The sequence below is a fragment of the Aphelocoma coerulescens genome, chromosome 11 (assembly GCF_041296385.1).
Source record: "Aphelocoma coerulescens isolate FSJ_1873_10779 chromosome 11, UR_Acoe_1.0, whole genome shotgun sequence".
Taxonomy (NCBI): domain Eukaryota; kingdom Metazoa; phylum Chordata; class Aves; order Passeriformes; family Corvidae; genus Aphelocoma; species Aphelocoma coerulescens.
Window position 1 is genome coordinate 2,152,627 of NC_091025.1, and position 23,461 is coordinate 2,176,087.

Genomic DNA, 23,461 nt, shown 5'->3' on the forward strand with positions numbered 1-23,461 from the left:
TCGTCCCGGCCGCATCCCGGGGCCTTCCGGGGCATCCCGGCCCGGCCCGGCGTGATTCCCGGGGTGATTCCCGGGGTATCCCGGCCTGCTATGATCCCGGTGTGATCCCGGCCCGGCGTGATCTCGGTGTGATTCCCGGGGTATCCCGGTCCGGCCCGGTGTGATCCCGGGGTATCCCAGCGCGGTGTGATCCCGGTGTTGTGATTCCCGGGGTATCCCAACCCCGTCCCGGTGTGATCCCTTTGGAATCCCGGGGTATCCCGGCCCCGCCGCCATGGGGAAGAAGGGGAAGCGCGACAAGAAGGGGAAGGGCGCCGAGAAGACGGCGGCGAAGATGGAGAAGAAGGTGTCCCGCAGAGCCAAGAAGGAGGAGGTGACGGGCGCGAGTGAGGGCGCGGGGCCGCTGCGGGTGCGGGGGAAGGTTGAGGGCAGCGTTGGCAGCAAAGGAGCGAGTCCAGACGGAACCTGGGCTGTCCAGGGAAAGTGTGGCTCAGGGAACATATCCTGAGTTGGAGGGGACCCACATGGATCATCCGGTCCAACTCCCGGCCCTGCGCAGACACCTCAGCAATCCACCACGTGCCTGAGAGCCGTGTCCAAACCTCCTTGAACTTGGACTTCCAGGGATGCCCCATCCCTGGCAGTGTTCCAGGCCAGGCTGGACGGGGCTTGGAGCAATCTGGGATAGTGGAAGGTGTCCCTGCCCATGGCGGAGGGGTGGAATGGGATGAGCTTTAAAGTCCCTGATTTTCTGATTCTAAGCTGAGTCAGTTACTTGGTTAAATCGCATGGCGTCCATTGTGTGTGACAGGAGGTGTAAAAGAAAGACAGGAAAGCACAGTTTAAGGCTCCTTTTTGCTTTCTATCCCCTTCATCCTTCTGGTCTTAAAAACAAACAAAAATCTTTGTTTGTCGCACTCTTCAAGGGGCTGTTTGCATTTAAGCCTTTTCCGAGTGACTCTTCCCTGTTCAAAACGTGGTGTTAGTGGCTTAATGACATGGAAAGTGTCCCTGTAGATGTGTCCTGGATGCAGGGAGAGCTGATTACATGCTGCAGAGGCAAAATTCCCACACTTTGGAAATCTCTGCTTGGCCCACACCTTCAGAAAGGTGACCTGAAGGGAGGAGATGAGCAGTGGGGTTGTAGGAGAGACCCTGGCTGAGAACTTCCTTCCTGCTTCTGCCCTTGGTCTGTCAGCAGTTTTGGGGGGCAGATTTTGGCTTTGATTGAGTGAAGTTGAAAGGGAATAAAGAAACATGAGGTTTCTCTGGATATAAAAGAGTTTCCAGTTGTAATTAGGTAGGATTTTCCGTTCTTTTTTTTTAAGGGAGGTTGTGGGAGTGAGTGCTGATTTCATGTGTGCTTCTGTGCATGTCAAGGAGCTCATATCTGGCTTTTTTTTTCCAGGAGGATCTTGAAGCCCTGATAGCAGAATTCCAGAGTCTGGATGCTAAAAAGACACAAGTAATTGAGTTGTCGTGCCCACCCCCCTCACCCAGGTAAGAGCTCGTGTGAGGCTTTGGCTGCCACTTGCAGAGCAGTTGGGGGTGCCTTTAATGGCATTTATTTATGTAAAGTTATTTCCCAAGAGTGGAAGGTATAGCTGATATCTGGAGTTAGAAAATACCTGATATCTGGAGTTATGAAACGCCTAGAATACTGAATACCTGGTTAAAAAAGGAACCAAAAACGTTTTGGTGCCAAAATCCGCTTTTTAACCATCCCATCAGCACAAAAGAGGCAACGCAGAGTCAGATTTCAGGGCTTTGAGGGAAAATAAAAGTGAAGAGGAAGTTTTGGATTTGGACTAGAGGGCTGAAGGGAATTCAGAGGCAAAAGGATGTGTCATGAGGTAAAAAGCACTTTATTAAAGTGGGGTTCACGTACTTGGGCTATTCAGGAGAGCAGTGACCAGCAGCAAGTGCAGAATAATGACACAGATAAATGGAGAGGAGACAGTGCAGAGTTCTGGGCCCTCATAAAAGTCATTTTTGTTCCTGCCACACCAGCATTAAAATTCAGGAGCTCACGTCAAAGGGGGAGTTAAATCACAGAGTAACGTGTGCTCCTGAAATAGGAGAGGCTCTCAGACAGTGCCCAATTCATCTTGGTGGAAGTTATGGAAGAGATTAATTTCTTTGGAGAAGTTTTTAGCCCTGGGGTGAACATCACAGGAGGGTAATTTGGCAGATGATAGAGAGACCTTTGTGGCTGGAGGGCAGAGGTGCTGATGCCTGAGTTAAAGGCTCCAAGGTTCAGGGTTTTAAGGACTTTCAGATCTGTTTTTTCCATCCTTGTTCTTCTTTCAGGCTGAACTGCTCCCTCTGTGCTCACCCCGAGAGAGACGAGCTGATCCTTTTTGGAGGTGAATATTTCAATGGCCAAAAAGTAATGTATACTTCATTTTCTTTTTCTTTATCTGCCCCCTCCCTCCTTTTCCTGTAATTTGCACGGGTCTCATTTGAAGGGAAATTCAAGGCAGAGTCATAAAATATGTATTTGTCCCTGAATGAGAGCAAAATAGCCTTTTAATTCTGCCATGGGTCTGTCTCATGGCTGAGCAGTTGGCAGGAAGGAGACACGCTGGAACCCATTAAGGAGTCAGAGTGATTGTCTCAGCATCAATATTTCAGGGCTCCATAATTTCTCCAGACTTAATTGTAGCCATATCTGCCCCTCATTTGGGATAACTAGAAAAGAATCTCTTCCACTTCTCAAAACAAGATATTTCTGCACCTTTGCTGCTGGCAAGGCACTGCCTGCCTTGGAGGTGGGAGTAGCAGCAAATTATTGCTCTCAGGAGCACTCTTGCTCCTGAATTGCTGCAGGTTGCAAGTGGTTGTTGTGCTCCTGGAGACAAACTGCCCTGGAAACTCCAGCCTGGCAGTGATATTTGGTCACCTCAGGGTTACCCAGTGTGATGAGCTAAACTGATTCTGCCTTTTTTACCACCTGGAGCTGTTCTTTGCTCTGGAGTTGAGCAGCTTTAACCTGAACATCTGTGTTAAGCTCCAGCTTTTTAAATCCTGGTATCTCAGGCTGTCACCAAGGGTTTGGGTAAGAACATTCCCAGCCCAGTGGAACAGTTGTTGCCTCCCAATGCAGTGCAGGAGTTTCTTGTCCTTCCCTTCCCGCAGAGGAGGTTGTGCTTTGCAATCTTCACCCAAATTCCACCAGGCAGAACTGAGCTGAGCTGAGCTGCTGTTTCCTGTCCCTGTCCCACAGACCTTCCTGTACAATGAGCTGTACATTTACCACATCAGGAAGAACAGCTGGGCCAAACTGGAGATCCCCAACCCACCCCCGAGGCGTTGTGCTCACCAGGTAAAGCTCTGGCTGCCAGAGCAGCAGCTGGGATTGTTTTAAAGATTATTTGGGAGGAGGGTTTTAATTTTTTCACCTCCTGAGGGTTTCTTGCCTCTCTTTGTTCTGCTCATAATGAGTTGCCAGTGGTGTCACTTCAGCTCTTCTGCTGAGGGGCCTGTCCAAGGCTGTCCGAGGTGCTCTGATCCCTGGGTGTCCTCTGGAAGTGTTCAGTGTGGAATGATGTTACAGCGGGGATACTGCAACACGCATATATCAAACCAGGAGTCCCGTGAAAAAGAAATAAATATATACGGACGGATTCTTGCTAGATGTTTCAGAGATGTTTATTTCCCCAGCCGCATGGCCGGGCTCTGCCGAGAGACTCTTACAGTCGGGGCCCGAGCTGCTTTGCCCGCGCAGGGGAACACAAACCAACCAATGGGGAACGAGGCTGAGCAGGGGCAGGGAAACCCCGTGCCTCCCTCAGGGCTACATGGCAGGGGAGGGACCCCAACATCTCACCCGTTTTATTTTAATAAAAGGAGAATGAAGACAATTGGATAAACATAACAAGAACAGTTTCAAAACAAAACAAGCCACCCTCCTGAGTCTTTAAATGTCCAAACAAATTCTGTGGAACATCTCAGGGCTGACAGAAGGGAGACAGAACTCTCTGGACATGCCTGTGGGGAAACTGAGGCAGGAGAGGGTTTAATTTCTTTCCTCCCCCTTTTCATCCCCCCATCGGCATCGGAAAGGGATTTTTGGGGAAACAATTGGCAAAGGCAGGGGTTTGTGAGGGAAACCATGGATGAAAAAACGGATTGGGAATAAACTGGGGATAGGGTAAACTTAGGAAAGGGTTCATATTGGGTATAGGGTAAAAGGGGAAATTAGGCTGTGGGTAGGGAAATTGCTGGAATGGATATTGTTTATAATTTTGTGCATAACGGCTGCCTTTGACGGGAATACCTCCAGGCCCAGTAACATTCGCTGCTTGTAAACCCTTCTTTCCTTGCACTATATCAAATTGAACAACTTCCCCATCTCCTACACTTTGCAGGTAATTTTTAGGGTTATTCCTTTTAATGGCAGTTCTATGGATGAATAAATCTTCCCCTGTATCATCTCGTGTTATAAATCCATAGTTGTTTTTCACATTGTACCATTTCACAGTTCCTGTGATTTTCGTTGCTAGAACGTCTCCTATCACGTGCTTGCGTGTCTGTCGTGGCTGCTGGTCCCGCGTGGCCGCCGCCTCGCCGACTCCGACGTCTCGGTCAGGCCCCCGCGCCGCGGCCGCTCTGCGCTCTCTGCACGGCCCCGCTCCAGCGCCTGTCTGGGCTCTGCACGGCTCCGCTCCGCAAACTCCACGCTGCTTCGAGAGCGGCCCCGTTCCGGCTCGGCGCTGCACTGCGCGGCTTCTCGTGTCGCTGTGGAAACCGCCGCTTCTCCCTGCATAGGGCTCTCCGAGCCGTATGCACAGAGCGGGCTTCCACGCTGACCTCCGGTTCCTGGCTGCTCGTGGCCCACGGCACCCATGGCGCCTGCGGTGTCGCTCCCTCACTCGCGGCCGGGTGGCTGGGGACCCCGAGACAGGGATGGGGTCCGCAGTAAGGCGCGCGCTCCCGAGGGGGCCGGGCACATCCAGCGCAGGCACCTCCGCTGGCACGGCTGCAGTCATACACTCCTGGGGTGGCCGCCACGCGGTCTCGGCCACGGGAGAAGTATGATCTTCTGCTTTAGGGGTAATGGGATCATACAGATGCTCCTGAAGAGCGTCACTGATTATAAAGGATCCACGGAGAGCTTCTATCGCTAGTCCATCCCTTAGCTTATCACAGATCTCGTTCCAGAAACACTCCTGAGAATATCCAGGAGGTTTGATATCAAAAAGTAAGTCTCGAGAAATATAGGGGAACTCTTTGAAAAGCCAGATAAAAAAGTGTTCAAGATCTCCCGGTTCCAATACTTTTTTGTTTTGTTGTTCAAGGATCCCTTTTACTTCTAGATACATTTTTTTCTGTGGCTCAGAGAGCCCCATTTCCCACGATTCTTCCATAGTCCAGATATGCAATAGCAAAACAAAACCAAGAAGAGGAATCCAAAGTTTCCAGGGTTTACTCACACAAATCAGTCACGGGGATCGTTCTGCCCGCATTCTCCACCATATGTTACAGCGGGGATACTGCAACACGCATATATCAAACCAGGAGTCCCGTGAAAAAGAAATAAATATATACGGACGGATTCTTGCTAGATGTTTCAGAGATGTTTATTTCCCCAGCCGCATGGCCGGGCTCTGCCGAGAGACTCTTACAGTCGGGGCCCGAGCTGCTTTGCCCGCGCAGGGGAACACAAACCAACCAATGGGGAACGAGGCTGAGCAGGGGCAGGGAAACCCCGTGCCTCCCTCAGGGCTACATGGCAGGGGAGGGACCCCAACATCATGAAGGTTTGGGGTTGTATCTGTTGATCTGGCAGGACTCCAGCAGAGCTAGGGGGGCGATTCTTCTTTAGAAATGAATTCTTTTTGCTGCATTGTACAAGGACCAGCTCAAATGCATAATCCCAGGGGGCCCTGGATTTTCAAACTGGAATTTGACCAAAGTGCCTTATTGCCTTCATGGCCACAGCCCTACATCCATGAGCATCCCAGACACTGCCACTGCTGCCAGCAGGGAGCACTTGGGCTCTTATCCACCTCTCTGGAAATCCAGGTCACTGGCTGCTTGTGAGGATGAAGGATTTGGGTTTGTTTACTTTATGTGAACACCTGCACAGTAGAAACCGGACCAAAGACTTGTATTTCTTGCAGGTCTTTGGCCCTCACCAGCTGATAAATTTTCTTACCCTGCTGCAGCCAGTGGGTGACTGGTACCTTCCCAAAGCTGCCATACAGGATGTGAATGTCCTTTTCCTACCCATCCCAAAGCTCTCCAGAGCTCCCTGGTAAGATGCAACACCCCAATTAGGTTCATATCCCTTTGTTATGTTACTAAGTGCCAGTCTTGCTCCGAGCTGCGTATCCTTGAATTGAAAGACTTGATTTTTGGGCTGCTTTATGTTGTTCTGACTAGAACTTGATTTCAGAGGCTGCATTCCAGTAGCCAGCAGGTGGCTGTCGAGCAGCTCCATCCAAAGGGAGCAGATCAGGAGCTGCAGCTGGATTACAACAACAATAATCTGAGGAGTCCTGCTTTCAGCAGTGTTTCCTGTCTGATAATTAATTATGGTTTCACAGGGGACAGTTCAGCCTCACGGGCTGACTGGTTTGTCTTCCTTGTGGCTTTAATGCATAGCTCAGAGTTAAACAGAAATGTGTCTGGGGGTGCCAGGTGCATGTTTTTAGTTTTATTTGTCATCCCTGGTCTCTGATACACAATCCACTGTTGGAGTTGAGGTGAGAGGAGCTAAGGGCAGGTGTTGGCAGTTGTTCCAGGAAAAGGTTTGGTTTTGTCAACGAATTTCAAGGCAGCTCTTGGAAAGGTCACCCACAAGTATGAGCAGGCTGTTGCATAAACCTTCCCCTTAAGCTTTTAAGCACAGGATGCCCATGGAATTCAGGCACATATCTGCTTTGTTTAGGTAACTTCATGTTCCCACAAATCCTGCCTGAAAGCACACCCTGGATTTTCTTACATAATCATTTCATGTTTGGGCTGGTTTATGGGAGGGCATGGTCCTGTGTGGGGCTAAAAATCTTTTTTTGCTGGGAGAGACAGGCAGGGAATGAAGCCTTGTGAGGAAAGAGATTATCCCAGAGTTGATCTGTGATGGGTACCCTGGAAGAAAACACAAATTGAAAATTGCACAGCCACAGCATTTCCCTTTTGGGATTCCTTCCTTCTTCCTTGGTCCTAATACAGATAATTTTAATGAAGTAGAGCCTTGCTCTCCTCCCTGCTTTTAACTGGCAGCTTGCATGCCAAAGGTGTTTTGGTGCTGTTCTGTGCCAAAAAAATATAAAAATACCCCTCTCTGCTATGACACAATCAAAGCAGTAACAGTCTCTCCTCTTGTCCAAATGCTGCACATTTCCTTCTGTGTTTGGTTCTTTTTTTTGTTCTGTTTTCTTTTTTTTTGTTTGTTTGGTTTTGAACAGAGGGAGTCGAACAGTTTTTGTTAAACTAATCCCAAGATGTTTCCTAGGAAACTTTGAACTTCCCCTAGGAAGTGGGAAGAGCCCAGCTCCTTGGCCATCTTTCCCTTGCTCTAGGGAAGGTGTGCTAAACACTGAGTACCTTTTATTCCAAATTCTCCTTCCTTCAGCCCCAGAGAGCTGCTGTTGTTCCCTCAGATTTGGAGCCATGTGCTTGGCTGGTGAAGTTCTGTGCCTGCTTTAGAATCCTGCTCTGATCCAGCTCTTCCCTCTCCTGCAGGCAGCTGTGGTGCCCACGGCTGGGGGGCAGCTTTGGATCTTCGGGGGGGAGTTTGCCTCTCCCAACGGGGAGCAGTTCTACCACTACAAGGATCTCTGGGTCCTGCATTTGGCCACCAAGACCTGGGAGCAGATCAAGTAAGTGCTAGGCCTTCATGTCTGGACCATGTTTTTGCCAAGAAATTTGGATCAGTGATCCCTGAGATCCCTGGAGATCTCCCAGTTGACTGGAGAAGCCAGTTTGTATTTACCCACGGAGCCAGCTTCATCCCTGGTAACTGGCATTTGCTGCCTTGAGATTCCTTGGGATAAGCAAGCCAGTGATTGAGACCTGTCAAAGTAAACAGGTGCCAAATGCCCTGGTAGTTTCTGACAGGAGTGAAGGTGTAAATATTTTCAGTGGATCTGGCCCAAAGTCCTCTGTTGATGTTTCCTTAACCTTTGGCTCCTCGCTTTGGCTGCTCACGTTTGTGTTTTCCTGAGAGGAGTTCTGACATGACACCCAGTGGACTGAGAGGCAGGAAATTGGCTTTGGGTCTGAGTTTGGCATTGGCTTCCTCTTGGCTTTGAGATTGTCTTGTACTCAGAACACAGCTTTGGGTGGGCTGGAGCTCCAGATCCACCCTCAAAGTGCGCTGGGAAAAGCAGCAGCTTTTGAACACTTAGGAGCTCCATGTTCTTCCTTCAGGTGGGAACACCAGATCTGCCCACGTTGATCCTTTTCCACCCTATTAAGGCATGGGATCTGTAATCTGTGTCTCTCACCCTGTTAAGAGTCTGGGGTCTGTTACCTGTGTCTGTCTCTGCTTGCACAGTAGCTGAGGGTGATTTGGGATGAGCTCTGCCTTGGCACATGCCTGAGGCCTCAGAGTGACTCACTGTGCCTGGCTCACCTTTCTCTCCTCTCCCTGCAAAGTGGGAACATTGATAGTGCCTGACAAGTGGGAATTTGGAGCCTCCTCCATTTGAGCTTCCTGCCATGTTTGGGTGGCTCTTGCTGGAATTCTGGGAACACCCATGTCCTGGTCCCAGTGTTGGAATCAGACAAAGCACATCTCCCATCCTTGGGCTGAGCTCCAGGAGCTGCATTAATGATGCAATGGAAGGGAATGGCTTTGTTTTAATGCTGACCTGGCTGAGCATGAAAATCCAGCTTCTGCTGCCTCTCTGCCTTTCTATATGGCATCTTGATCAGGAGCCTCCTTGGAAAAGGGAAAAGGAAATTGTTGAGATGATTGCTGAGTTCTGCAAGGGAGTTTTTCCAGCTTCTTTTAAAACTCTGATCATGACACCTGCTGCACTTCACTTCCCTCAGCATTTCCCATTTGCTGGGTCATGGTGGGGAACCATCCCTGGCACAAAGAGCCTTCACACGGGCCAAGGAAGAGTTCCATGTATCCAGTGTGGTGCCAGTGTTACCCCAATAAATGCCAGGTGGCAGACATGGGGTACAGACTAGAGCTGGGTGTAGAAGACATCATTTTAGTGCAAATAATAAAGAGAATTAATTATTTGTGGTGAAATGTCTGGACAAGAGAGGCAAAGTTTCCGTTTCTGTTCCCATGGGAGGGATCACAAGTGCCCCATTCCAGGTGGGTTTGATGTGTTGGTTTGTCCAAGATGACCCTGCTGTGATCTAAACTTGAAATTCTAGAAAATCTGGTTATTCCAGCCCCACAGTTCAGATTCCAGGCAGTTTTATTGTCCTTCCTGGCCTACTCTTCCTGCCACAAACCTGGTGCTGTGAGGGGCTTGTCTGTAAAACGCTTGGGAAGAGAAAACCTTGACTAACTGTGAAAACTTCCCTGTGCTGGGGAAGTGCAGCTCCATTTTCTCCTAGCACAGAGCACAGTGGTGCCAGGCTGCCTGGCAGAGTTCAAAGTTGCTATATTTAGCAAGATTTAGCTGTGTTTCCTTGCATTTTGCATGCACAAAGATGATCCAAACACAGCAAATCCCAGCCCGTTAGAAGCCGTGCCAGCAGCTGACTTTGACTTAGTGCAACCACCTTATCTTGTGTGTGATGCACGAGGTTTCCTCCGTCCATGAACTGTTTGTTACCCTGCCTTGGAGCAGCAATATTTTAACCTAATTGCCTCATTCCTTCCTAGACAGAACATTCCCCCTCAGCTCCCTGTGGCCCAGTGCACTCCCTCAGGGAGAGACAGGGAGCATCCTTGGGGCTGGTGCTTGGGAACTGCCACATCCCTCCTCTGGAGCTGTCATTTGAGCCAGTGGAGCTCCCTTCACTGAAATTCTGGAATGCTGATGATACTTCCTGTAGGATTTGGTGGGATGTGGTGCTGTAAATATCCCAGTTTCACCAGTGTCTGTTGAAGTGGAGCAGTCCTTGCAGAGCAGGATGGCCCAGCACAGGGCTGTGTCTGATAGATGCCTCTCCTTGCTCACCAGAAAAATCAGGTCCTGCCACACCAGGTAGAAGGTGCTTAAAGAAAAGAAGGGTGTTCTGGTGTAAATCAAGTAGATTGTCAGCCCAGAAATGAGCTGGTTCTTTGGCAGATCAGGAAACAAATGTACAACTGTGGATTGACTTCGCAAGGGGTTGGAATTGAGGATTTTGGGCCCTGTGCCAGTTGTGTTTTCCTTTCTCACCTTCCACCTGAGTGTCCAAACACGAGGGGACAGAATCTGTGCGTGCCACTGACCCCAACACTGGGGCATTCACAGGGAAAGGCGTAAAACAACACAAATCCTGAGTTCAGCTTCCTCTGAAGGATAAAAGTGCTCTGTCCTGAAGTGCCCCTTTGCTGGGATGTTCTCTTCACCCCCACTTTTATTATTATTGAACATTCCCAAGCTTCACCTGAGCGTTCTCTGGATGAAGAGGTAACTCCTGCAGCCTGTAGCCACTGGGACAAGTAATTCATGAATCTGGGGGCTGAATTCAGGTCTGGTTTGTTACTACAAGCCCCAGAGTAACTCCATGAGCAAAAGGAAATTCCTTATGGAGCAGCTCAGATCAGCCTCATGCTGTACATGTGTAGAGCCAGTCCTCAGCCAGACTTTTTAATCTATTTTTAAAAAAAGTCTGGAGAATTTACAGCTCCCTCCCACACGTCTGCTTTCTGGTGTCAACCCCATGAAATAGAGCATTAATCATAAAGTCTGGGAAACCATTTCCAAAAGGTTTCTTTGGGACCAGGAGCAGTGAAACAGGTAAAAGGGAAGAGTTTGTAGTTGGAAAACAAGTTGCAGGAAGACCCTTCTGGAGCAGGAATGAGGTTCTGCATCACTGCCAGTCCTGCCTGACTGTGCCATTTGTGCTTCGGAGTTAATTCTGCATAGGTGGGAGCTTTATTAAAACACATCAATGAGTAAACTTTTTATTGTTCAGGATTGATTTTGAACTTGGAGGAAACTTGCTTGAGAAACAAGGCACGAGATACTCTCTGGGAACAGGATTTTAGTGGTCATGTTGGGTTTTAATTCATTCTCTCCTTAAAAAAAATAAAAAGGTGATTTTAAAAGTGCCATCTTTTGGAATAATGACACGGGAGCTTTGTTACAGCAAGAGAAAATAATGATTTCAGGGCTTGATGAAATTAATACCAGAGGTGCTGTTCTGCAGGGTGATACTTAAAAACCCAGTAAATGCTTGGAAAAACCTCCTCTCTGTTAGAATAAAGAGTCCAAGCAATCAATATTAATTCAGTCTTCCCCAAACACTGCTGTTCTGGTGGAGTTTCTCATTATCACAGGGGTGAGGTTGTCATTTTCCATGGTGAATAAGGGCCCTCATTTTCCCTCTCCACAGAAATCCATCACCACATTCCCAGCTCCCTGCTGCCACTCCAAGTGTGGTGGGGGGCGGGGTTGTGGCTTTAGGTTTTGCTGCTGTTTTCAACTTCATTTAGGCCCTGATTGTGCAGTCACTTCCACACCTTAAGGCTGCCTGTTGGAGGAGTCTTGCTGGGCTCAGTGGTGCCAGCTGGGCACTTTGGGAGACTCCTCAGCGAGGGAAAACGGGATGGATTCCACCATGGGGGCAGGGAAGAACACACGCAGCAAACCCTGTTCGCCCTCCAGTTTGGCCTAAAGTTGGCTTTGTTTGAAAGTTCTTGGAGTTGTTTTTGTTGTCTCTCATGTGATGCTGTGGGTGAACGTGAAGGAAGGAGAATCCATGTTGGAATGGTGTCCAGGTGCCCGGCTCCTCGGGAGCATTTCGGATGTGACAGATGGAGGGGGTGTTGCTTGTTTTTGGAAGTGGAAGCAGCACATCTAACTGAAAGGTCAGAAAAGCTTGGAAGAGCAGAGCAGGGATGTGTAGCTGCTTTTGAGCGTGTAGGATCAGAGTGAGTCACAGTCATGGAATGCTTTGGGTTGGAAGGGACCTTAAAGCTCATCCAGTTCCAACCCTGACACCTTCCACCATCCCAGGTTGCTCCAAGCCCTGTCCAGCATTGCCTCAGACACTTCCAGGGATCCAGGGGCAGCCACAGCTTCTCTGGGCACCCTGTGCCAGGGCCTGCCCACCCTTGCAGGGAAGAATTCCTTCTCAACGTCCCATCTATCACTGCTCTCCTTCAGTAGGATAATGATGATAATGATGACTTATTTTGCTGCGATACCTTTGTTCTTGAGGAAATCTGAGTAATTCATGAAGTGTTTTCACTGGTTTGGTGTCATACCCAAACTGCAGGTGGATGAGTGAAGGTGTTGTGGGTATGTGATTTCCTAAGACACTGAAGGAGGGGGGATGTCAGAGCCAGGTTTTGTCTCTCAGTGCTTGGAGAAAACATCTCCGTTTGGAGTGTCTTCCCTGTAATTGTACAAGCGCTGTTCATTAAACTCTCCTGAAAAATCAGCTCCTGAGTCATCACTGAAAAGACTTTGGGTGCTGTTAGGATGGTTTATCTCAAGGAATAAAATTGCCTGTGCTGCCATCCCAAGAGTTCCAGGAAGAGCACACGTCCTGTTCAGGAGAAAAGCAGACATGGATTGAGGCAACCACGTTCCCCACGGTTCCCATGTCCAGGAGAGGTTGAGCTCAGCCAGCTCAGCTGCCAGTGACTTCAACAAAAAAGGCCTGGTGCACTACCAGGAAAGGGGATTTGGCTGAGAAATGGAATTTCTTTGTGTTTCAGGGCACCAGGAGGGCCCTCTGGACGAAGTGGACACCGGATGGTTGCGTGCAAGAGGCAGCTGATCATCTTTGGAGGTTTCCATGAGAGTGCAAGGTGGGTTGCAGGGGTGGCTGGGGGTTTGAGTCCTCCTTAAAAAAGGCAACAAAATTTCACCAGTAGCAGAAATATCTGAGTGGTAATGGGAGGATTATCCTCAGCAGAACTGGGACTGAAGTAGATTCTTGTGTTAGAAAGACAAGAGATCTTGATTTAAAGTCTTCAGGTGTGGGAGAAATCATTGTAGCACTGAAGTAGCTGCCCATCCTTGTAGCCAAAGCTCAGTCCAGCACTTTTGGCCTCTGAATCTTACCAGATCCTTATTTTGTAGAAACATCTTCTCCAGTGGGGTGTGCCATGCTGTGGGATCACAGCTAGGCTGTCATGGGGCTGGGAGCAGAGCTCTGAAGTGCTGTTTTAGCCTGTCCTGAGCGTGCCCATCACAAAACGTGCTGTGCCCGTGTGCTCTCCCTAGAGATTACATCTACTACAACGATGTGTACGCCTTCAACCTGGACTCCTTCACCTGGAGCAAGCTGGCTCCAGCAGGGATTGGGCCTGCTCCAAGATCTGGCTGTCAGATGACTCCCACTCCCGAGGGCAACATCATCATCTATGGAGGCTACTCCAAACAGGTGGGGGACACTTTGTGCTAAGTCCGATGTTGTCCACAGGCTGGGGACCAAAACAGGCATCTTCTAATTATGGCTTCTTTTCCATGCAGTTCTGCTGGTTGAGGGGCTAATCTTGGTTCAAATGAATTCTGTGTTTTCCCTGCTGTTCTAATCCAATATAAGGAATTGATATCACCGAGGGAGGAATAAGCAACTGGGAGAAATGACATTTTTTTGGCAACTTAAAGCATTCTCAGGTATTCCTTTGTGTTTCAGCACTTGCAGGTTGGAAGCAGCAGTTGCCAGGAGACTTTTATTTTGTGCCATCAGTGGCAGAGGTGAGGGAGAAAACTCAATAAGCCAAAAAAGACTTTTGATAAGCACCAGACTCCCCCAGCTCTGCTCCTTGCTCCGTTAATCTTGGGAATTTATTCCAGAGAGCCCTTTGGAGCACATTCTTCATTGAGCAGGTATCCCTGTCTCCGTGCTGGGCAGCAGGAAGGAAGTGTTTCATTGAGGAGAAGGCTCCTGCAAAAGCTTTTCGTGTTGGGGATGCAGGCAGAGGCCCTGGATCCTGCTGCTCCCATGGAAAGGCAGCGCTTCCAGCTGGGGGAGGAGGACGCCTTGTTCTTCTGAGGGGAATAAATGAACAAAGGAGGGAAGCAGGGAGAGGGGAGAGAAGGGAGTCAGTCTCTCTGTATATTTAGAAGCATTTATGCCTCCTCAGGGCCTGAGCTTTGGGCTCTGCCTCATCAGATATGCGTTGGATTCAACAGCAGTAACGACTCAGAGCCTTTCCCACCTGAAAGAGCTTTGTCCTCTTCCCTTGTCTGTCCTGTTTGCTCCCTCCTGAGGGTGGGAAGGAAGCAGGAGCCTGCATACTCTGCTAGGTGTGGAGCTCTCCTGGAAGCCCCATGGAAATACAGCAGTCACATGTGTTTGCAGCTGGTTCTGTTCCACTTCTGCTCTGGGTTGCTGTGGGCTGCTAAAAATGAAGGAGAAGGGATGGGGGGAATGCAAAGCTGCCCTCAGCCTTTGGCAGGGCACTGGGCAAGGCTAAGAGCTGAGGGAGGTTCTCTGCAGCTTGAAAAACAGCTTTTCCATTAAGACAGACACTCCATTAAGGCAAAACAGACATTCCATTAGAACAAGACATTTTAAACAGATGTTAAAAGTCTCCTTCCTTTGTCATGTAGAGAGCTCTGTGTGCTTCTCTCTGAGGGGCCATTCCTGACAGGCTCTGCTGTTGTAGCACAAACTGACCAAAGCTCTGGACAGAATTTTCTCTGCAGCCTTTAGGAACAACAAACCTTCAGCACGCTCCTGAAAATTAAATTCAGCAGGATATGGCCCCTCTAGGAGAGACCCAATTCTGTTAATGTGTGGCTATTTAATTCTCATTGTGTCTTCACTTAGAGCTGATTGTGGAGCTGAGTGTCTGGGTTTGCTTTGAAGTGGAGAAAATGTGTTTGCCTGGGATACTCTTGGGAGAAGGTAGACGTGGAGAAAACAATACTTAAGTGGAGTTGGGCAGCTACAGGAGAGGACTTATTCCTTGTCTCCAGTTAAAGAGGCAGATACTCCAGTCAGGGGTGCTGTGCAGACATTTTGGGGCATATGAAGACATTTTTCCATCTGAAACCAGGCAAATATCCAAGCAAAGCACCATTCATCAAATGTAGAGTGTTCTAAGAAGAGACAGGACTAAGTCACACATGTGATGGGAAATTTTGAAGGGAAGAGGGGAGGAAAATCATAATAGCTCTTCTTTTTGAATAGGGACATAATTTGGCTGTCACAGTGCTGGAGGAGGGTGGTGACATGGCAGGGCTGCTGTCCTGTGATGGGCAGGGAGCTGGGAAGGCAGAAACAGAGTTTTGGTCCCTGCTTTGATGTCCTGAACTTGCAGAAGTGATGTGGAGAGTCTGTTCTCAGTAACAGCCTGTCAGTCCAGGGCTGAATTCCCTTCATGGGACCTGGATAAAAAAGTCTCTTCCTGGCTGGGGAAGTAGAGGCAGAAAAGATGGAAGTGACTTGTCTGAGGCACTCTAGGACTTGCAGAGCCAGGACCAGCACCTTGGTCCCCACACACCTTTGCTGTGCCAGCCACTGCATTTTCCTGACCAAACCCGGCTGCAAATGGTGAAAAAGGAGCTTTCCAGCCCTGGGTGTGACTGCCTTGAGATGCTGGTGCCTGGTATTTTAAAAAGCAGGATTCTTAGCACAGTGGTGTCTGTGTGCTCCTGTTTCATCAGCAGCCTGGAGACGATAAAGACAATTTCTGTCATCTCCTGCAGAAGGGGATGTGGGTGCTGCCAGCTCTGCCTAGAGCACACCTCAGAATGCCCAGAGGAGCTCAGACTTGCTCTCCTGCTGATCCTAAAGATGTCCTGAGCCCTTTCCCGTGCTGGGGATGGGGCTTGCTGCAGCAAGCTGCATTTCGGGCTGTGTGAAGCACCGAGGCCTCTCCATTGCTAAGCAACAGAGGGGCTGGAGCTGCTGCTGCTCCGCCTTGCAGGTGCAGCCTACCGGCCAGGGGAGGGCTGGAGTTACACGTGGACAGGGCTTTGGGATGCTGGAGATGGCTGGGGTGTGGGGATTTTGTTGTTGGTTTGGGGTTTTTTTAGTGGCAGTTGTCGCAAAGCTGAAGTGGATTGTGCTGGGAGACGTGGAAGGGTTGAAGTGCCTGAATTGTAAGATCTGGTGGGACTGGCTCCCTCTGTAGCTCTGCCTGCTGAACACTTCTGCTATTTGGATGTTTTTTATCACTGTTGATCTCATATTGGACATTTTTAGCACGTGGAGAATCCTGATTCCACTTCCCAAGCTCTCCCTGCCTCAGTTTCTTTGCTGTCTGTCAGCAGAGTTGGAATTTCAGCTAATACCTGTAAAGCTCTGGTAACTCCCCACTGTACCTGCACGTGCAAACCACAGGCTGTCCACAGTGGATATCCTAGCCAGTTTTGTGCTGGAACACAAACACCTGGAACTTTAAAGCACAAAGGACAGTGGGGGAGCAGGAACCTCTTGTCAGTGATGAAGTGATTTGCTCAGGGCAGACATGTCCTGGCTGGGAGGGGATGGATCTCTCCAGCAGCTGGAAGTGTCTGTGAGCTGGGGAAAGCAGGCATGTCTGTGACAACAAAAACTGACTCCCACTCCTCCTCATGGCGGTTTTCTGAGCCCAGGGAGCTTTGTCATGTTGCACTCACAGCGTGTTTACTACAGGCAGCTTTTCAGGAGGAAGGAATGCAGTTATTCCACACAGCTTGGATGGTTGTGGAGCCAGCTGCTCTCTCTGTGTTTGCTTCCCTGCCTCTCCTGCCGTGCCCATCTCGCTGTGCTCCTCACACTTCACCTGTGTGCAGTTGTGCGGTGCCTGGAACACACTTCCCTCTCCTCTCCCTAAGAACTGAATACCATTCCCTGGAATTGGATACCAGGCCCTGCAGCAACAACAAAACCTGCCAGCTGCAGGGTACAGGTGTGCAGCAGGACTCTCATCCTGCTCTTCATCTTTCTGAGGGCTGAACCTTGGGATCCACTGCTGGGATCCCACTGGCATCCTGGGAGCACAGTTCCTCATCCCAGCAACACCATGGCCCCAGGAGGACAGGAATTACAAGGAAGCAGGAGCTGTGCATGAAGGATGGGTGGATAATGACATTATTAACAGACCTCCTACAGTGGTGTGGCACAGCACTGCCTTGGAATGCTGCTGTTGCCATGAGCACTGGAATCCAGGGCTTACAGGGAAAGGAGCAGGGAAATCACACTGGAAGTCAGGCATTTAATTGCTTCAGCTGAGCTTTCATCCTGCCCTTGCTGCTGTCTTGCTGTTGCCTTTTGTAGGGGTGGGAGTGGGGTTTCTGCTTCTGTTTGGGAGGACGAACCTGTTGCTCAGGGCTGTGTGGCACCCCAAATGCCACAGCTGCAGTGGGGCAGAGGTGTCACCTCTGCCTCTCCTGTGCTGTCTCGGGTGGGTGACAGGGACCCACAGCCTGGGCTGGTCACCAGGCTGCACCACATGAGGTCCTTGCAGATCAGAGCTTCTGCTCAGCATCCAGGGGCAGAATCCCAGAGGGCCTTACAAGCCCTGGGAAGTTGTTGTGTCCCACTTTGGGGGAGTGGGAATCTGCTGCCTTTTACAGGAGTTAAATCAGTCCCTTGAGAGCACCTGGCCCTGGCTGGGGCACAGTAAAAGGCAGGACCTTGGCTCTCCTGTTTCCTCAGTGCTGCCCATTTCCTTTGTTTGCAAAGCAGTTGGTTTTAATCCCTTGTGACAATTGATTTCTCCTTTCTGGGTCCCAAAATTCCTGCATCCCACAGTCTCCATACAGCCACAAATCCCCACAAACGTGTGCTGCAGCCTGGAGAGCCCTTCCTGCTGCCACAGCCAGGAACTGTGGCACATCACAGGGAGTATCCCTGCTTTGAATCCCATGGTTTGGAGCTGCCTGATGCTCCAGAGCCTCCTCTGTGGCCTCTCCTTGCCCAGTCACAGCATTTGCCTTTTCAGTTGGGTCCCCTCTATGGTTTGGGCCACTGAAGCTGTTTCCCTGAGCATCCCTGTGTTTCCCTTCCCTGCAGAGGGTCAAGAAGGATGTGGACAAAGGCACCCTGCACACGGATATGTTCCTGCTGAAGGCTGAAGGGGCAGGCAAGGAGGAAGGTGAGCACTGCAGGCTTGGGAATGGAAATCCTCTCCCTTCCTTGGAATAACACACCAAAAAAACCAAGGACCAAATCCCTCTCAGTGATAACCTCTGTGCCCTGATGTCGGCTCAGGAAGAAATCCAGGAAAAGAGATTTTAGTGATTTTTTTCTTCAGTTTGTATGTGGGAGGGAATTAAAACAACGTTTCCAGATTCTGGAAATTCTGTTTCTGGGACATTTTGATCAGTGCTTTCCCGTTCCACAACAGAAAATCATTGGGATTGCAGAATTCTCCTGGGGTGGGGTATTCCTGGGTGGATGCCAGGTGCCTACCAAAGGTGCTCTATCCTGCCCTCCTCAGCAGGAGGAGGGAGAGAAAATCCGATGGGAGACTCATGGGTTGAGATAAGGACAGGGAGAGATCACTCAGCTCTTTCCCTGCTCCAGTGTGGGCCCATTCCATGGGGTACAATACTTCTGGAACAGACTGACCCATTGTGGGTCGTTGGTTATCTTTGATTGGAATGGGAATTCCATGGTTTTCCTTAGGAGAGAGTATTTTGTCCTTCACTCAGGCAATGGGACAATTTCCTTGGAGCTGAGTTTCTAAAATGTTCAAAATGTGATTGATTACTCCAAACCTGACTGACTGGAATGGGATTTGGGGAGGAGGGTTGGTCACCAGCACCGTCTGGATTCCAGGCCCTGTTTGCATTATTCCTATTTGTAGTTTTATCTTGTTGGAATTGCAGTTCCTTTGGAAGCACAGGGCCTGGCAGTGCTTCTACCAGCCTGCATTTCAGGGATTTGCTCTGAAGTCAGAGTGGAAGGGGTTGGAGAAAAGCAGAGGGATAGAGCAAGAGCCTTGTTCTGCTGCTGAGCCCTTTTGTAAAGCCTGGTTGGGGCTTCTTGGGATGAGCTGTGTTTATTTTTGGGGGTAAGGCAGTGCTGCAGGGTGGCAGAAAAGGTAGAGAGAACTGATGGAAGGTGGGAGGGCTCCATAGGATAACTGAGGGACATTTATTGGTGCTTGAAGGCTGCATCTGACCAGGCCTTGTCTGAACTCCACCCTTCAGTAAAGGTGCAAACAGCCTCTTGAAAGATGTCCCAGAAAGCTCTGAAAACACCATGAGAATGTCCAAAACGGGTCATGGAATTCCTTGCTGGAATTCTGGGAGGCTTTGGAATGCACAAACCAACGAAGGCTTCTGCTCTGCTGACACTCCCATTTGTTCTCTCCATTGCAGACAGGTGGACGTGGAGTCGGCTCAGCCCCTCTGGAGTGAAACCCACTCCCAGGTCCGGCTTTTCCGTGGCTGCTGCTCCCAACAACCGCTGCCTCCTTTTTGGGGGGGTGCACGATGAGGAGGAGGAGGAGAGCATTGAAGGGGACTTCTTTAATGACATTTATTTCTATGACATCGGGAAGAACCGCTGGTTCCCTGCCCAGCTCAAGGTCTGGGGTTAAATACAGTCATTTAATCATCTGACACATCCTTTAGGCCTGGTTTGGTCTCTTTGAGCTTTCACAGTGTCACAGACTGGTTTGGGTGGGAAGGGACCCTAAAGAGCCTCTCATTCCACCCCTGCCATGGGCAGGGACACCTTCCATGAGCCCAGGTTGCTCCAGCCTGGCCGTGGACACTTCCAGGGATGGAGCAAGGAATTTTCTCTCTTTGGAGGAAGCCTGTGTTTCTGGTAGCTCTGGGTGCACCTGAGCAATCCCTCTCCTCCAGGAATCAGGCTACCCCATTATTGTGGACTGCAAAATGAATCAAAGCAGCTTGAAAATGTGTTTCTGGTGGTTTTTGAGGCCATCTCCAGGTCAGACCTGTGAGTCTGACATGAGGTAGTTCACTAAAAGCTACTGTGAAAGATCTGTTTGGGATCAAACCTGTCCCTCTTCTCCCCAGTGTTGATGAGCTACCAGAAGAGATGAAATATTAACCTTGGCTCCAAGAGCTTCAAAACTCAGCTCAGCTCTTGGATTGTGTTTGAGCCACTCTCACACACCAAGGGAGGTGCAAACCTGGTTCAGCAAACCTGGTTCAGCTGCTTCTTCCCCCTGCCCCTTCCTGGCTTTGTTCTCCAAATGGAGAAGTCAATCCCATAATAACAGGCAAACAGCCACTCAGGTGGTTGCTTCTGCCTTCCCAAACTGATTGTTCTCCAGCCCTTCCATACAGTACTTCCAAGACCTGGAGTGCTGCCTGGTAATGGGCTGTAATTCAGCACCCAGCAATTGTGATTTCAGGGAATCGTGGGTTACTTTCCTTTGTCACAGAGCAGTGACCTCTGCGTGCTTGTGGCACCTGGAGCAGGAGAGCTGCTTCTCTCTTAACAGAGGAAGCAATTCCATGTCCTGGATTCTCCAGGACCTCCACTGTTCCTTGTTTTAGGCTGGGAGAAGCTCATGCTGTAGCAGGGGACTGCAGTGATCACTTGAGACTTTAAATTGTGATGAAAAATAGGAATTGTCACTTCCTTCCCAGCAGCATCCGTGCTGTTTGTGTGAACTGCTGTTAGGGGCACGCAATTTCCCCAAAATCTCCTTTTATTCCTGTTCTCAGGGCCCGAAATCAGAGAAGAGGAAGCGCAGACGTGGCAGACAGGCTGAGGCAGAGGCTGCTGGGGAGGAGGAGCTGCAGCTGCTGCCTCCCCAAGGTCCCCTGGAGATCGTCAAGGAAGTGGTGGCAGAAGATGGCACCGTCATGACCATCAAGCAGGTGATTCCTGGAGCTGCAGAAGACAAGGACAGATCTGCCTCAGAGGAGGAGGAGGAGGAGGAAGGTGGAGCCCTGGGGCAGCCCGTGGAGCCATGCCCACGCTCCAATGCCATGGTGGCAGTGAAACACGGGGTCCTCTACGTGTACGGGGGCATGTTCGAGGTGGGCGACCGCCAGGTGACCCTCAGTGACCTGCACAGCATCGACCTGCACAGGATGGACGAGTGGAAGGTGCTGCTGGAGATGGATCCAAGTAAGCCCTGCTGGGAGCAGCTCTCCCTGTGCCTTCAGGGGAGCCAACACTGGGGAGAAAAACAACTGTGGAGCTTCCTCGGGGGCGGTGATGAGCCTTGGGGTGGAGGTTTTCCTTGGGAGTGTGTGATAATGCAGTGTCTTACCAGAAACCTGTGTGGCCCAGAGCTCTGGGGTCACTGTAGAGTGAGCTCTGCCCTGTTACTTGGAAACCCAAGACCTGGAAACAGAGTTGTGGTGGCATGAGCCATCCTGGGAATCCTGCTGTGCCCAGCTCCTCCGCTCCACCCTCAGGGATGCTCCTGCCTGTCCCCCTGTCTCAGGGCAGTGACGTCTGGTCCTGCCGAGCACGAGGGCATTACCTGGAGTTCTCTCTTTGTACCTTAATTCTCTCTTTGTTCTGTAATTATCTCTTTGTACCTCTCTTCTCTTTCCTTTGTCCTCAAAGAAACCCAGGAATGGCTGGAGGAGTCGGAGTCGGATGAAGAGGAGGATGATGATGTGGAAGGTGCAGAGGGAGGGGAGGAGGAAGAGGAGAGCTCTGAAGAGGAGAGTGAAGATGAGGAAGGTAATTATAAATGAATAATTAATAATTACTCTCCATACTAACCCGAAGTGGGGTTTAGTGCAGTGCCTGGTTCTGCTGCCAGCCTGGAAAGTCTCCCTGACATCCAGGTGAGTTTTCCAGCAGAAGCAGAGCTTTCCTGGTACATTGCTCTGGGGATACAAGAGAATTTCTCCTGGCTGCTGGTAGATTCTCAGGCTGTCACGTTCAGCCCCACGTGGCCTGGCTGATGTGGCCCTGGTGAGCGGTGTGTGACCTGTCTTTGTCCCTCTCTTTGCCCAGGGGAGCAGCAGCACCCAGCTGTGCAGCCTGGGGAGGCCCAGGCCCAGTACCTGGCCAGGACAGAGCACTACTGGCTCAGGCTGGCCCGCAGCCACATGGGCCCTGAGGCCAAGGACAAGAAGGTGCTCAAGGTGGCTCATGCCATGGCCAAGACTTTCTATGAAGATCCCGTGTAGATGTCCTGAGGCTGCTCCAGGAGTGAAGGAACGTGTTGGGAGCAGTGGTCAGCCCTGCTGAGCTCAGCCTGATGTCCATCCTGGCATTCCAGCCTTTCCCAGCTCTGAGGGCCTTTGGGCTGACCGGCCTGGATGGATGCTCTGGATATGCTGTTACTCCTGGGAATGCTGTGGGAGGGTCCTGAGGAACAGGATTGCTGTCCAAGCACTTGTTCTGCTGAGGTTGGGCTGTGCAGCACCGGCTTTGTTGTTCCAAAGTTGTTTGGGGTCTGTCCAGACAAATTGTGCACATGACAATGGTTCACTGGTCCCAAATTCCTGGCTGGGGCCAGGACGTGTCTCCAAGGGTTCCTACAATAAACTGACTCGGTTACATCATCTTGTTTTGCTCACTCAATCCCATCCCAGCTTTTCTACTTGTGTGGAAAAGGGATTGCAGTTCCTGCTGTGAGATCTGCAGGCAGCGGTTCTGAAGTGCACCAGCAGCTCTGCAATGCCTGGAAAAACCTGGGAATCCTTTCCTGCCTTACCTGTGAGATGCACATCACAGAAACCTCTTCCTTTTCCGTGTTCACTGTAGTTTTGCCTTTGTGGAATCTCCCAGTTTTTCCCCCTATTGGCCCAGTTGTCCTGCAAGTGAACTCTTCATGACCAGTGAAATTCCTACCTGCAGACCTTGCTGAGGCCAGGAAGGAGTGGGCTGATCCAGGGATTTGTTTTTCCCCCGTTTCAGCCCCTCTCCTCAAGGCATCCCTTCCTTCCCAGCAGAGCAGCGCTGTGTCCTTGGGGACAACAGATGGGATCCAAGTGGGTGCTGCAGCAACCAAGTGGTGCCTCGAGGTGCCACCAGGACTGGCTGTCCTTGTGCAGGGAATTCCAGGTGCCTTGGGTATTCCTCTGGCAGGGCCTTCCCCAGGGATGCAGCTCTCGGGAGAGCAGGGCTGGGATCTGCCGGGCTAATTAGGACAGAACATAGATTAAATGGAGCTGACAGGGAGCTTTAATTGGTGAGAGAAAAATGTGTCTGACAGGGAGGGACCTTCCCCACGAAATAACAGGTGAGAGGAGAAAACAAAGCATTTATTGATGATCCGGGAAGGAATCCCTGCTGCTTGCTCAGTCACTCACCCTGTTGTCCTCTCACTTGGGGGAGTCCACATCTTTGTGTGCCAAGCTTTGGGGGATTTGCCACTCCCTGTGAGGGTGGGCAGGCCCTGGCACAGGGTGCCCAGAGCAGCTGTGGCTGCCCCTGGATCCCTGGCAGTGTCCAAGGCCAGGCTGGATGGAGCTTGGAGCAGCCTGGGGCAGTGGAAGGTGTCAGGGTTGGAACTGGATGAGCTTTAAGGTCCCTTCCAACCCAT

At 50.4% G+C, this 23,461-nt stretch overlaps 1 protein-coding gene across 1 annotated transcript; it reads left to right on the plus strand.

The window, feature by feature from the left end:
* Positions 1-22,478, plus strand: KLHDC4 (kelch domain containing 4). The gene is made up of 12 exons (XM_069026802.1): positions 1-373; positions 1,409-1,500; positions 2,311-2,389; positions 3,227-3,325; positions 7,690-7,826; positions 12,794-12,886; positions 13,305-13,464; positions 18,034-18,115; positions 19,347-19,555; positions 20,670-21,078; positions 21,526-21,645; positions 21,925-22,478. Exons 1-12 carry the CDS (start codon positions 275-277, stop codon positions 22,098-22,100), a joined length of 1,755 nt encoding a protein of 584 aa, XP_068882903.1. The 5' UTR covers positions 1-274; the 3' UTR covers positions 22,101-22,478.
* The last annotated feature ends 983 nt before the right edge of the window (positions 22,479-23,461 follow it).

Coding starts and splice junctions, on each gene's coding strand:
- KLHDC4 (XM_069026802.1), top strand. CDS start 275: ATGGGGAAGAAGGGGAAGCGCGACAAGAAGGGGAAGGGCGCCGAGAAG. Junction 12,887..13,304: donor GGTTTCCATGAGAGTGCAAG/GTGGGTTGCAGG, acceptor TGCTCTCCCTAG/AGATTACATCTACTACAACG. Junction 13,465..18,033: donor ATGGAGGCTACTCCAAACAG/GTGGGGGACACT, acceptor CCTTCCCTGCAG/AGGGTCAAGAAGGATGTGGA.